The 15,241-nt window shown below is 40.5% G+C and overlaps 2 protein-coding genes across 3 annotated transcripts in view; both read left to right on the top strand.

Moving 5' to 3' along the window:
* Window positions 1-497: 497 nt before the first annotated feature.
* cd302 (CD302 molecule) lies at window positions 498-4,426 on the top strand. Of its 2 annotated transcripts, none has more exons than XM_034575054.1 (6): window positions 498-664; window positions 2,259-2,384; window positions 2,496-2,606; window positions 3,700-3,882; window positions 4,007-4,027; window positions 4,126-4,426. In XM_034575054.1, exons 1-6 carry the CDS (start codon window positions 574-576, stop codon window positions 4,326-4,328), a joined length of 735 nt encoding a protein of 244 aa, XP_034430945.1. In that variant the 5' UTR covers window positions 498-573; the 3' UTR covers window positions 4,329-4,426. The 2 variants fall into 2 exon arrangements, with proteins under 2 accessions (XP_034430945.1, XP_034430946.1); XM_034575055.1 differs by having other exon boundaries at window positions 507-664; window positions 4,010-4,027.
* Window positions 4,427-13,422: 8,996 nt separating this feature from the next.
* LOC117755342 (bromodomain adjacent to zinc finger domain protein 2B) overlaps window positions 13,423-15,241 on the top strand; it is a 45,473-nt gene continuing 43,654 nt past the window's right edge. The window contains 1 exon segment of the mRNA XM_034575052.1: window positions 13,423-13,725. Coding sequence (XP_034430943.1) covers window positions 13,699-13,725 — 27 coding nt within the window. The 5' untranslated portion in view covers window positions 13,423-13,698.

The following is a 15,241-nucleotide window of genomic DNA, read 5'->3' as shown; positions in this document are numbered from 1 at the left end:
TTTTTTGGGAGATTTCTGGAGAGAGAGAGCCTACTGCCCACCACCCGAAGTTCTTTACGTTAACTTTAGTTCCCCTTAACTACAGCCTTTGTGAGGTTTCTGATATGACTAATATATTTCCTTGTATAAAACTAGTTCCTTAAAATAAATACCAGTACTACAGTCTGAAGCTGTGCTTCTCCTGCAAATATTTCAGAATAAAAGCTTCTTTTTTTTTTTTTTAAATGAATGGATTCCGTCAACAGAAACGCTGGAGAGCCTTTATTTTGAAACAGCTACAGGAAGTGTTGATCTTTAATAGATATATTTAAATAAAATAACACCCCATCAAATTAGAATGCCTTTACTAGCAGGTTAAACTAACTACCCTTTTCTAAATTTTATGCATCCATCCATTATGCTGGTAGTGGTGTGTGTGTGTGTGTGTGTGTGTGGGGGGGGGGGGGGGGGGGGGGGGGGGTCCAGTATTATATTCTTCCATAGGGCCCAAACCTGCTAGCAGCGCCCCTGGCTGTGGGAGGGATTTGTTGAGTCAGAAAAGTAGTTTGGTGCTGAAGTGTTGTCTTCGCTGTCATGGAGCCTGAGAGCAGGAATCACCATCTTGGATCCGTGTGGCGCTGCGTCTTCCTGCTGAGTCTCCACCTGAAGTTTGGTCTGACGGGAGGTGAGAGACGCGTTTAAACCTAAAGCGACGCGGACGGATCGTGTGTGTTGTGTGCGTGTAGGCCTGTGTGTGCGCGTGGGTGTGTGTGTGCGCGGGCGTGCAGGGCTTCACTTGATAAGACATGTCAGTGGAGTTTGGCTGCACGTCGTCATGTGCGTGTGTTGTTCAAACTTTCCTCTATGTCGACACTGTTGTTTGTGACCCCACACACACACAGCACACACACCATACTGTGAGTGCGTATGTGCGCGTGCGCGTGTGCGTGTGTGTGCGCAAACACTACAGATAGAAAAGCCTGTTCTCCCATTCGCTTGGAAGCGTCTAATCTTTGGTTTACTTGCAATGAAAGTGTTCAAACCCTCATTATAGAGATCAGATTTGTGTGATTGAACAGTGAGTGGCAGTAGTGTGGGTCAAACGGGCACATTACACTTACACAGTTGGTACAACCTTATAAAGGGGAAAGATGTCAGACTCACTGGGACGAGACAGATGTGTAAGTTTTTAAAGCAGCTTGAGAAGGAAAACAGAAAAACCTGATGGGGCAGAAAAACTCCAAACAAATTCACGAGGAACCTTGTAAACCGCACACACAGGCTGGACCAGTAAAGAGGAACCATGTCCACCAGTGGAGTCATCAGAGTAGTACAGACTTGTGCAGTCCATTAGGGGACCGGTTCTCAAATGTATACATTTCAAGGACCCCTTAACTGGCACCCTCAACTCAACCGAATTCTGGGGTTTGAATGAAATTCAGGACCAGACTTGTTGGGTCTCTCTAACTGGTACTTTTTTGGCATATTTTCTAGGATTTTTCTCAAATGTTTTTGGTATTTCTCCATTAATTTTACAACATTTACAAATTCCTCATTATTCAGGCCAGTGTTGTAGTAGCCGGGTGCAGCAGACAGAGGCAGGAAGTGACGTATTAACTCCGCTGTGTAGATCACGTGATTTTTGTTTATGGCACCTGACACATCGTCAGCCTCTATCACCACAAACGATCTTGACATCTTCGTCGGTGTCTCCTACTTGTATGACACCGCTTTTTCACAGGGAGATATTTGTTTTCTTAAATTTATCTTCTGTCGTGTGTAAGAAGCGTCATCAACCCCCCCCCCCCCCCCCCCCCCCCCAACTTGCTCGTGGGGAATCTAGCGGGGGATCCCCTGCTGTGTCCTCACATCGACTTAATACTAGGAGGCCAGGCGGATAACACTTTCCATAGAAACTGCCAAGTGTCTCACTCGGACATTTGCGATCTGCGGACTCCAGTGCATGTCTGAAAGCAGCTTTAGTGTCTAGCTTGTGGATGAAAGGACAGTTAAAATAAATTATACTGTTTTTGCCGGGGACCACCTGGAACCCCTTAAGGACCCTAATTGGTCCGTGAACCCCATTTTGAGAACCCCTGTATTCCCGGTTGTGAGATTGTGTTAACTGGCCTTCAGCTAAACTTAATGTTTTGAGGATAAATGGTTTGTCAAGTCATATTTCATAAGGTGTTTTGTTAGATGTCTTCTCCTTAATTCAGGTAAATGGGTCATATATCAGATATTTCCATGACCACATTTTGCCCCCTGACGCTCCTCAGACTGCCCTGCAGATGGACGCACCTGGGTGCCCCTTCAAGACAGATGTTACCACTTTGTTCACGGGGAGGAGGACAAAATCAAAAGCTACACTTTTGAGAGAGCAAAATCCCTCTGCCAAGGTTTCGGTACGTGAGACGTTTTATTTTCAAGTTTTCATCAAAGACCAAATGACAAATGTGCGCCGTATCCTCAGTGTGGTGATATATTGAACACTGCTTTGTGTTTTATTCCCCCAGAGCTTCTGACCATACAAAGTGCGGAGGAGAATGACTTTGTCATTAAATATAGCCCAGAGGTGTGGAAAGGCAATGTCAACGTGTGGCTGGGAATGTATTATGACACAAGCAGTAAGTACCATGTGACCGGAGTACTGTGGGAACATGCTGGACAACTTCCATTAGATCAAATCTAAAAATTGATAACAATCAGAAACTGAAAGACCAATTTATCAACTACAACTGGTTGGAAGGAACTCGGTGGAAACCCGACATTGAACATTACAGTTTTGTTTCACATATATTTATGTTCTACACTCAAGATTCATAATCTACATGTTTCTATTCTTCTTTATAGCCTGAAAAAAAAGACATGAAATTATATAATTCCATCTTTTAATAATGTTTCGTTTCACAGCGATTGAAAATACATCGACCTGTAGTGCCTCAGCGTGGTCGATGTAAACAACATTTACTGATTACCTTAACCTGAATAAGGTCATACTCTGATAAGCAGTAATCTTATTAAATGTGTGTAGCTTTCCGACATAATTAGCATTATGTGGACATGTACATGTCTCAATCACATTATAACGACCTGTTGGCCTTTTCACAGCTTTTTGCAACCTTGACATTCGGCAGTTACCAACTGCTTGACAGTGCACTTCCTGGATTCGAGTGTAAAGAAGTAGGAAGTAATGTTGACATGAGTTATGATCTGACTATGCTCTGTAACATGTAAACAGGAATATGAATGGAATATTCGGAATAAGGTTAAAAGTCATAATATTGCTTGACTAAACACAGTCACCGTCTGTGTTTCAGCTATTGTTCCAGTTTCCTGAAAGACATGTTTGCGTTTTCCTCTGTCTGTTGGCCTGTCCCCTAATTTCTGCTGGTGCCAGCAACTTTTCAAAGCTTCGGGGACAGCACTGATTTATCCTCCTTGAAATCCTGGCATTGCTTCGGGAAATACTGTTTTTTTTTTACTATTTTAAAACAGTCATGGGAAAAAAAAGTTGCATATCGCTTTCATATTCGTCTTTCATATTATTTGTGATGAAACTCGGCACAGTTTGTGTGTGAATGCCGGAAAAGGGGCCCAAAGACAAAGCAAAAGTGGGACGGTGTAATTTCCCCGCTCCATGGCTGACGTTGTCTGCGATGGTGCTTGGTATTCCTGCTGCCCCGTCATGCTGGAGTAGTGATTGGCGTGTCTTGACAGGTGAGGACATGAGGTGGTTCGGCGAGGACCCCGTGGGATTCACTAACTGGGAGGACAGCTCGTCTCCGTCAGACCTCGTGCCCCTGGACACGTGCGTGACCCTGCACAGCAACACAGGAAAGTGGGAAAATGTCAGCTGCCTGGATGAGGTGGAGAACGGTGTGATCTGTGAGATCCTTCAGAGTAAGATACAAGTCTTTTTTCCCCCCTAATAATTTACTAAACGAATGATTTATGTGTAGAAGGAATTTGAACCAATGTGACTTCAGGATATTGTTTCCACTCAAAATGTTTTCCTTCCCCTCAGAAGCAGAGGAAGCCAAGCAGAGTAGTGGACCTTTGAGCTTGTTCCTTTACATATTCCTCTGAGATTTTCTTTGTGTTTATACTAGTGACCTTCCTTGCATTGTAACCCGTCCTCCTCAGAACCCAGCGCGCTGCTGTCGGCCTTGGTCATTCTCAGCGTAGTGGCTATCATGGGAGTCTCAGCGGTTATTTGGTTCCTGCACCAGAAGCACAATCTTGGCACCACCCTCTTCACGGCATTCGAGTACCACCCTCCGTTCCGAGTCCTGGAGACAGACCAGTCGTGCCTGGTGGAGGCTGAGGAGAACGACAGTGTGCCGTAGAACAACTCCCCCTTCTCACTGGGTGGGTGTTCATGCGGAGAGAATTCCACTCTTACAGCAGTTACTGAGGCTACATCCATACTAATATGTTTTAGTTGTAAAAAAAGGACGAAAATCTCCGTCCAGACTTGTGCTTTAGCTCCGAATCAGAAATAATCTCCATCCACCTGAAAATACATATCACATGACCAATCGTGTACACCGGGCATGTGCGTGCCAGTGTAAACAGGAATCAGATTGTAGACTCTGCAGTTGGTTGCTTAGTTGCAGCAAATATTTTTGAATGAGAAACAGCAATGGTGAAATTGGGATATGTTTTCTTGGACCGACCATGAGGTGGAACAAGTCTTCACTTACATGAGTACATGTAAACATCTTTCTGTTTCTGCCCATCCATACTAAAACACAGCCCAGGAGTTTTCAAACTAAAACGGGGCCAGAAGTGTTTTCAAACTTCTCCGTTTTGGGCACTTGAAAACACCGCAGTCATGTGGTCGCCAAGGCCTAAACATAGCATCAGTGGTGCTTTCTTAAAACTAAAACGTTGTTGTGTGGATGAAGCCTGAGGCAGTATTTTTGGGGGAGTGTCATGTCTGTGTCCCGACTGAATAATTTAGTGTGATTGTGAGAAAACTGACCAGGATACTTTTGATACTAACTTCTTCACATAAATATGTCACTGTGTCTGCTTTTTTTTGTCGTCTGCACTAATGGACACTCGCTAGAATCAGATGTTAATTTCTTCAGATTGATTCATTTTCATCAGCAGCTGTAGCTCGAATTTAACATCACCCGTCACACTAGGTTAACATCAAGCGCTACATTGCCTGTGGAAAATAACTTGTTGCGTATAAAAATAGGAATGGATTAATGTAAGAGCCAAGCGTTGACACTTTTTGTGAGTAGACATTTTCTGTTAAAGTAAAAAAAGTATTATCTTCAGATTAAGTTGGGATATTCTGACTCATATTCCTCAGTATTGATTGAAGCTCATGAATGCTGCATTCTTCTGTACATTAGCATGTTTTCTCTGTTATAAATGTATTGTCTTTAAGCCTGAGCTGAAATAACCCTGATCACATCACCGGGGTCATTTTATCAGACATCATACAGCTTCCTCCAGAGACATGATGTGAGGACCCAACGGTAGAACTTCAGTTGTTTCCCTTCATGTAGTGTTCATAGAAACAGGAATCTTCAATCACAAGGTTTTAAAAATGCACATGTACATAGTGGGATCAGAACGAGAGCCCAGTGATCAGTTGCCTGGTTACATGTATGTAAATGAGCCAATGAGGTGGAGTCTGTAAAGCCGATTTTTTTTGTCCAGGTATCCTATTTACATTGAAAACCTTCCTAAATAAATACAGAGACGTCCTGACCAATTTCCATGCATTGTAATTAAGTGGACTGAAAGATTTCTACCAACTTGTTATGATGGTTTACAATCTTTCTGCCTCCTCCATGTTGGGATGAGATGAAAGAACATAATCAATAAGTATAAAACTGTCATTCCAGAATATTTCAGTGTGATTATCATGTTGATAATCTATATCCACACTTTGATCTGATTTGTGTCTGTTTAAGTGAACAGATGTTACAGTATGTAACATACAGCATTGTCATTGTTTAATTTTATAAGAGAGTGGTCATGATTTTGATGTAAATGGAAATAATCATCCTGTGACATTAAAGACAATCAAGACTTGGCTCTATATGATGGGTATATTGCAGAATAATGGCAAATATCCCTCTTAATACTTTTAATGACAACAGCATGAACGCTACTGTGCAATATCTGGCATTAATTTGGCAGAATCTGAGCCCCTGTGTGCTTTTCATAATAAAGTATGTTTGAGTAGAAGAATGGTTTGATTAGCTTTTTGTTGAATTGTTCTGAGTCAAGAGTCCCATGAAGAGGTATCTGCAAGTATTTCTTATTTCCAGGAATATGCCACCCTCCAGTCTTGGGTGTATATATATATATATATATATATATATACATTATATATATATATATAATGTCAATGCATAATTGAGGAGAAGAAGATGAATTAGGATGCCAAAATAAGGACTGGATCCTAATTAGCTCTGAAAGGACATCTAGGTCACTGTCATTGAAAAGCGACTCTCCATCTGAATGTCCAGCGGCTCTATTGACATCTCAGCGTGGTCCAAGATGAAACAGAACTGAGACAAGTCAGCAGGAAATCTTTTCTCTTTCCACTCATGCATGTCTAATTTTAGACTTCCAAGAAGTCTGTCACCCAACGAATTCCCTTTGAATCTCCGCTGCATGTTCCTCTTTCTGTTCAGATCTCTCTCTACGTGTTTTTTTTCACATCCAGAAGTGTTTTATTTAAGTTTTTTTAGGACCAACATTTTGTGATGTGGTACCTTAATGTAGAACCACAACAGTAAAATCTTTCACCCCAAACCTTCCTGATAATGTCTGTATTTGGCCACCAGGTGGGACAGTGACTCACAATATGACACTTCTCTTTCTCTGTGATTCTGCAGAGAAGCCATTAAATCAATGAAATTCAAAAACATGGAGGATGATCACGTTGCATGCAGTGTAAATACAGTGGATGACATACAGAATCTGATGTTAAATCATAAAATAATATAATATAATCTTTCAAATATTATCTTTTCTTCAGGCTGAGGTGAAAGTCCTCCTGGTTATTGGCCAATTATTAACTTGTGATCGAGTCTCCAGATTAAATGATACTGACTGTAAGGCTGTTAACGTATTTACATTCTGTTACAATGATGGCAGTGTGCACAGTCCCAGTGGCTCAACGCTCTCCTTGTCGGTGCATTCTTGGTGTGTTTAATTTATCTGTTTAATTTATCTTGGGCAATGCATGTCTTTTTAAGGAATATTTATATTTATAGGATTTGTTAAAGGAATATTTATATATCTATAGGGCTTTGAGTAGGAATATTTATATATTTATAGGAATTTCTATTATCTCTTGGTGAATAATCTTTTTTCTTTGCTGTGTTATGGGTGAATGGACAATCTGGACCACTGAAAATAATCCTGTTGTACTCAATGACAATGAATCTATTTGTTTACTGTATATCACCATTTTCGACACGGGAGTGAAAGTGACATTTTTCAATTAGTATACAGGTCTTTGGGCCTTTAGAGGTGGTTTATGTGGTCATGGCTTTGAGCAGACATGTCCTATTGAAACTCGTGATTCACTCTCATGAATATGCAACCAAGTATAATTTATTAGAAATACAACAGCTGAATGTTCCAGGGGAAAAAAGCCTTTGAAAGGAGCCCAAAGTGATGCATTTATAAAGCTCGGGGTGCGATTGCAGATGTTCCTTTCTTCCCACAGTCTCGCCTGGTTCCAGACCTCTGAGCTGCTGCCCTCATCTCAATTTGTTTTCAAATAAAAGAATGAATAATGAAGTGAAGACAAAATGACTGCTCAGTGTGAGTATCAGCAGTATAAGGTCTACTGAACCTATACACAGATCTGCAATCTATTGTAAGTCCCAGGGTGCTGCAGTTCACCAGTTATAACAGAGAAATGTGTATTGACATGCAGAAGGTGGGGTCCTTTATTTGCCCTCCTGCACAGTTATGATAATTCGAATAAATCAATGCATTTATTTTACTCCAGATTAACCCTTTAAAGCATATGCATTTATTTTTTGCAAACATCTGCAGTGATTTATCCTGTGACATCCCTAAAACCATCTCCTCTGTTAAACCGAGATGTATTTTATAGTCACACAGCGGCTGTTGTCTCATCACAAAGGTTCCAACAGCCTGTTTTCACTTGGATAATAGCAAAAATGATTTAATTCACACATCTGCCACACCACTGCTTGGAACAGGAGGGGGTCCTTGCTGACCCAGAATGATAAATTAAAATGGACATTGGTATGCATGAATATGACATACAGTCGCGTGATGGATGGAATGAAAACGAGAGGCGGTGAGAGGCAAATTCATCAAGCATATGAATTATGATAAGATATGAGCCAATAAAATCAAATACAGAACTAAAAACAAGAACCCTTAGCTTGCTCATAGACGTCACATTGTCTTAAACGTATAAATACATAGATAACAGCGTTGGCTGTGGACTGTGTAAGTACAAAGCGTCTGTGAGAACTGTTTCCTTTCTGCCTGTTCTCACTCATCCTATCTTTCTCATCCTCCATGTTCCTTGGAAACAAGTGTAGAGCATCTGTTTCTCATGTCCCGCAAATCTCAGGTTACTCTCCCATTTACTCTCCTGGAACATGCTGCTATTAACAAAGGAAAACAATGGCATCTTTTAAGGTGACGGCTCCCTGTTCTTCTATATTCTTTTATGCTAAGGCATGGCATACTACAGCCTTACTACTGCACACAGCTAATCTTAATTACTTTGCAAACTGCATCTGTAATATTCATGTTTAAACCTCAATTTGTTTCTTTATACATTTTAATGTGCATAGCAAAATTGGTTTGGCCCACATCCGGTCCACATACCACGTGGAATGATGGCGCTTGGGCAGTTCACCTTCATGTTGGCATCCAGATTACACCTTTCCTAGAGCACTGCATGTTTGCCAAAAAAGGCCAACATTTGTTTTGGGATATTTCGGCTACGTTTGCAATTTTACAAGTGGGTCACTTAAGCTCAACTGCATTTTGTCCGGGCCATAAGAAGCACAGAAGTGACCCACATCTGTATGCTGTATAGAATGCATGTATTTAATGCTAAATAAATGAAATCATTATATTACACTATTAATTTGATCTTCCCCTAATGCATGTCAAAGCATATGTTACTCTGTATATCTGATAACACACATGTTGTAGCAGAGTTTAAGAGTAAATCAGTTCCGAGTTATTGGGAAAAACTGTTGCACTAGACTTTAAACTGCATATTTCAAAAACTGACACAAACTTGATGAATGATAAATGAACGTACGCAGGTTTTCAGCTCGGATAATGTTTCATTTTCTAAATCAAATGCATGTGCAGGGCTGGGAGGCTTTGGCGTGAAAGGATCACAAGACTGTGTGCTGACATGATTAAAATCTGTATTATGGAGGAGGAGAAAAAAAAAAATCAATGACAGTGAGTCCAACTCCTGCATGCGCCCTGAGGGGTATCCTGAGCTTTCTGAGGATTGATGAAAAAAATAATAATTAAAAACAAAAAGCAGTGTCTTAATTTGTTTTGCATCCGTCTCCAGAGACATCATCTTTGCTGTGTCTTTGGTATCTCATTATACTTTTTAATCAAGACTCTTTAAAAATCCCTTTTAAAGGAGGACAGACTGCTTGCCCTTCCCCCAGCATGCTGCTTGCATTGCAGCCATCCACCACGACTTGTGTTACAAACGACCAAGGGAGGCTGACATTTTTATTGTACAATACGAAAAGCCACAGCCAGAAAAAAGGGGCTTTTTGAAAGCCACGTCGCTCTGATCTCTCATTCCCTCTAATGAGGAGTGTCCAACATAATTAAAAACCCAGGTATCCTGTGGCTCGGCTGACAAATTTATCAAATCATATTTTTCTCCCTCCCTCACCGTGTGTGTTCATCCAGGCGGGCATGTGTGTTTCTCTCAGTCCATTCAATTCAATAGCTCCTGTGACTGCAGCATCTACAATGACACAAGAATTAAAGCGTGGGAGAGAAAAATCAATGAGCACAAGGGACAGTGAACAAGCAAATAAGCCTGTTTTAAATAACAAATGCTGATCAAGGATTTTTTTTTGCCTCCCACATCTTTAATTCAGACGTGCCTTTGTGCCTTAATTACTGTGTCCAATTAGTACAACTTTGTGTACAATGTGCTATGTGCAAAAAGGGGCAGAGCCTTGAATGAAAATCCACTGAAACGCAGCTTCTTGTTTCTCTTTAGGAAAGAATTGCATCGTGTAATTTTTTCAAACACATAATGAATTAGTGCAAATTCAAATGGGTAATTCAAAATGACACTTTACCTCAGTCCTAATCTCCCAAAAGCAAATATATACTGTATCGTTATAAGCAGAAATATAAGCAAGCGTTATATATAATTTGTCATCTACAGCACTACTTTAGTCACAGACTTCCAAAGTGTTTCCATCCACACTGTGTTGTAAATGTCTGTTTCAGTACAATGATCAAACGCACCCCCTTTTGTGTCGTCTGTGGCCAAATGTACGCTTGCTTAATGATCAGAAAGAAAGGCAGATGGTAGTCCTTGGCCAAATGGAGTCTTGAATAACGCATTTATTTATAACATGAATGTCTTGTTGACAGTTTCCGCATCACACTTGAAGCTCTACTTGGTCCTCGTCTGACCGCAGCGCTTCACACATTTACACAATTAGACAAAATAGAAGAGTATGGCAAGAGGCAAACATATTTCACACGGATTCACACCTAATCTTAAATAAAGGGTTTGAGCTTCTGTTTTAGGTGAAATAATCAGTTTATTTGCAGTCTGAATTGATTAAAAGCATCCTTATTTCCCAACACTGTTGTGCTGTATTAACATCTCTGTCTTAAGTTTCACCTTGTTCTTATACATTGTTTTAGTATTACATGTTGCTTTCTTTCTAATCTATGACATCAAACTGTTTTGTGGCTGAAGGAGTATGTGTTAAGAGTGTGTTACAAAGCCTATAGGAGAATAAAGACTGAACTGCTTTACTTATCAAAGCACCATTGAATCTTCGAAAACAGACATCTGTCCTTCATCTTTATGTCAGTTTTACTTTCAGACATTGCACTGCACTTTGTCCTCATCGTCAGAGCCAAACTTGCTGCGCCTGCCTCCTTTGGTTATTAATTACAAAACAAGATGAGAGTGTATGCGGCACCGTCTACCACCGAATGCATTTGGCAGCATGTCCTCCAAACTTTATTCTGTACTCACTTTGATTAAACACCACCAGGACGTGGTGACAGATACAGCTTAGTTTCTTCTTAAAATCAAGTTAAATGCTTCTAAGTGTAAACACTTAAAACTTATCATCTGGAATTTAAAAAGATATAGTTGGAGGCAGGAGAGTGTTTTCATTGTCTCGACAGGGATGTGGTGGACATTAAAAGCACCTGAAACTCATGCAACAAAGATGTTTGTACATATATGCAGTCAAAAGAGTAATGAGGAGAACAATGTTGTTGTTGTAACAATTAAAAAAAGAAATCATCAATCAACATCCTTTTGATGATGTCTGCACCATCATCACCCTCTGCAGGACACCATGTCAGCACCAGGCAGCTCCTTCAGTGACAGGCATGTTCATCTGAGGTGTCTGAATGAGAGGGAATAATAATACATTTTATTAATATGGAAGTTTTAGCGATACTCAAAAGCACTTTGCATTGGTTTAAAAATAGAAACGCGACTAAAAGCAAATAACTATAGACATATACAAACACATAATTAATCGCACATTAAAGAGTTTGTGGTATTGCAGGTCTTTTCTTCCCGCTGCTGTCAGACAAGCAGTTCTGCTCCAGAAAGTCCACAAACACCAGAATACTGACAAACAATAGCACTAATAATTAGATCAGGTGTAATCTCATTTAAAATGTACAATACTTCCATTGTCAGTGCGACATTAGTGTTATTGTCTGTACAATGGAGACGTCTTTATGTGCAATCATTTTTACATTGTGTATATTGTTTCTGTTTTTATATTTCTTTATGTTTATATTGCATGTTGACCTATTTATTACTTTTTTACTGATGCTCTTTTACATCCAGTTTCAATCTGGTCTTATCTTGTGTTACTTGTGTTTACTTCATGTCATGTCATTGTGTCTTATCTTATCTTATCTTACTTAAAAAATCTCAAAAGCACTTGTTTTTTTATTGTTTTTCTGTAATTATATGAGCTTAATTTTAAAGAGTATATATTCACTTCACTATCTTTTACACTTGCATTGTACCAGGCTAAATCCTGTATTTAAACTTCACCTGCCTTAATTTAGTATAGTTTCCATGTAGACACATTTTTTTAAATTAACCATGCTTTGTTTTAATGTATTTCATTTGATTTAATTCATGACAATATTACACTTTTATCAATGTAAAGGCTCAGTGCTGTCATGTTAATGTGTACATGCTACAAATATGGTTTCATGTGTTCCTGATTTTTAATTTCTACTCTCCTTTTTCACTTGGAAAGCTTGAAAACTACAATTTGAAAAGAATATCTATGATATTAACTCATGGTGTGTCTTTTCACATCAGTTCATGTTGCTGCTGCTGAGCTGCTGCTGTCTGTCCTGTCAGTGTGTATAGTGCACTTGCATGAAAAGTACTTAAATAGATATTTTCAACAAGCCTGCTTGATATACAATATGCCTACCCACATACTCTACCATTAGTGAAAATAACTCAGTTACTTGCGGCATCTATTGCACTTCTGTCCGTCCTGGGAGAGGAATCCTTCACATGTGGCTCTCTGAGGTTTCTACATTCTTTTTCCCCTGTTAATAGTTTTTTTTTTTGGGTTAGTTTTTCCTTATTCTTGTTGAGGGTTAAGGGCAGAGGATGTCACACCTTGTTAAGCCCTATGAGATAAATTGTGATTCGTGAATATGGGCTTTACAAATACAATTTGATTGATTGATTGATAAATAAAATCTGTTAGATTAAAATAGATTTTTAACTCATGTGTGTTTTTCTTATTGGTGCATGTTGCTGCAGAGCTGCTGCTGTCTGTACTGTCAGTCTTTATAATGCACTTGCTTGAAAAGTACTATATAAATAAAATCTGTTATATGATTAACTCATGTGTGTTTTTCTTACTTGTGCGTGATGCTGCAGAGCTGCTGCTGTCTGTCCATGTCTGTACTGTCAGTGTTTGTAATGCCCTTTATTGAAAAGAACTATATAAATAAAATATGTTATATTACAATATATTATTAAGTCATGTGTTTCTCTTGTTAGTGCATGTCGCTGCAAAGCTGCTGCTGTCTGTCCATGTCTGTACCGTCTGTGTTTGCAATGCACTTGCTTGAAAAGTACTAAATAAATAAGTCTGTTATATTACAATAGCTGATTAACTGTGTTTTTCTTTGCATGTCGCTGCAGAGCCGCTGCTGTCTGTCCGTGTCTGTACTGTCCGTGTTTATAATGCACTTGCTCGGCTGCAGGTTTGAGAACAAAAGTTTGCTTTGTAGGAGCCTCGAGCTGACGTCACTTCTCTTGAGTTGCCTGGATGAGACGGAGGAGAGACTGTGTTCAATCTGCGACCAGAGACCAACACATCCAGTCACTCTCACCCGGACTCAATTAACTCACCACCTCTCCACACTTACCTCGCTCTGCTGCTCTCAAACTGCGCTCAACTGGGAACTAAATTAGTGGTATCCTATATTTCCCTTTGAATTTTTATGAGAACACAGATTTCCAGCGATAAGGTGAGTCTAATTGTTTTTTTCCCCCTCCTCCTCTTTGGGACATTAGCAGCATTAGCTTCGCTGGACGTTAGCGCTCACCAACAGTGGTGTTCATTCACAGGTTTGCTGCTAGCGGCTAGCTACGCTAACGGTCCCTAGCTTTGTAACATCCTTCCCCCGAACACTTGCCACATCGAGGCGTCCTCCGACCCCGCGGAGTTCAGCACCGTGATGGAGAAAGTTAATATCTAAGTACACGCGGGGTTTTCACTTGTCGTTTGGTTTGCAATTGGTCGAAAATGTCACTATTTCTCTGTCGAAAGTGTAACTTGGTGATAAAAGCACCGGCTCGGACGCCGAGTTGAGGAACTCAAGCGCCAGCGGGCGCCCGGTGCTCTCCGGCGGGCAGCGGCGCTCCGCGGTGTCCGCTCCCCGCAGCAGCCGCAGCGTGGATCTTTGTCGCCAGCTGCGGATCCGCCACGAACGTAAAACGGTCGGACGGTGGAAATAGAAGTTGAGCTCGTGAGAACGTGAAGGTTTAAATCCCACAGCACGTTTCTTGTGTTTCATATTTTTTAAAACAAAGTGGTGGACGTGCGTGCGGCTGCCTTGTTGCGGTTTGACGCCTCTTGTGACAACACGTTCACGTATGACCCAATAACTGTATAAAACACAGGTGTGTGTGTGTTCTTTACGTGTTATCTTCTTCCTCTTTCATTGTGTTGTCACAGTGTTATGGAGCCCGGGCTGCTCTCCTCCTCCTCCTCCTCTCCCCCTCCTCACTGTCTTCTCCTTTTGTGGCTTCCTCTTAAAGCAAAGCGCAGCTAATGCAGCAGCTGCGGTCTGGGCTGAAATTTACCCTCTGAGATTATGACAATACCCTCCATTTTTTTCCGCCTGCTTTCATATTAAAACAACAAGGCATTCGCCATCTTGGGCTGTTTCAAAATCAGCACTGTAAACAGCAGTGATCTGCCCTGAAGTTTGTGAAACTTTCAAGGGGAAAAGATCTGAAAGATAGGACCTTGATTTGTGTTGAGCTGAAAATAGGAGGAGTGTTTTAAACACATAAATCTTATAGGTGCTGGGGCAGCGTGGAGGTCTGATTGGATGTGTTATAAAACTGCATAATAGCCTCTTTTATCTGCCTGTGATGCCATACGTTTCGGGTTTAATCCTAGAAATTAAAGCTTATCCTTAAAATGGGCCACAAGTCCAAACTTCTATAGTGCATAAACTGGGGGCATTTAAATCACACTGATTTCTACCCTGATGTGCACTAAATGGTTTTATTATGACCCTGCTTTTTGGATTTCTGTCAATTATGGTCAGGCAGACATGCCAGAGAAGCACATTCAGAAAAGCCAAAGGAAGTTTTTGTCCATTTTCAGTGAATAAGGTGACATATTAAGGGCAGGTCTAAAGGGTTGCCACTGACTGAAATGAATTCAGATGCTTGAGATAAACATCAATAAGCCTTTTTTTGACTTGTCTTCGTTGGGAAAGCACAGGAGACTGTTTGTATTCAAGTGCTCCA

Source organism: Hippoglossus hippoglossus, chromosome 21 (assembly GCF_009819705.1).
Source record: "Hippoglossus hippoglossus isolate fHipHip1 chromosome 21, fHipHip1.pri, whole genome shotgun sequence".
NCBI lineage: Eukaryota > Metazoa > Chordata > Actinopteri > Pleuronectiformes > Pleuronectidae > Hippoglossus > Hippoglossus hippoglossus.
The sequence above is the reverse complement of the archived record's forward strand: the minus strand, read 5'-3'. Positions and strand labels throughout refer to the sequence as shown.

Excerpts from the sequence above, each read along its gene's own strand:
- cd302 (XM_034575054.1), top strand. The coding sequence starts at position 574 with ATGGAGCCTGAGAGCAGGAATCACCATCTTGGATCCGTGTGGCGCTGC. Across the intron at positions 2,385-2,495 it reads ATCCCTCTGCCAAGGTTTCG|AGCTTCTGACCATACAAAGT; the intron begins GTACGTGAGACG and ends TTATTCCCCCAG. Across the intron at positions 2,607-3,699 it reads AATGTATTATGACACAAGCA|GTGAGGACATGAGGTGGTTC; the intron begins GTAAGTACCATG and ends GTGTCTTGACAG.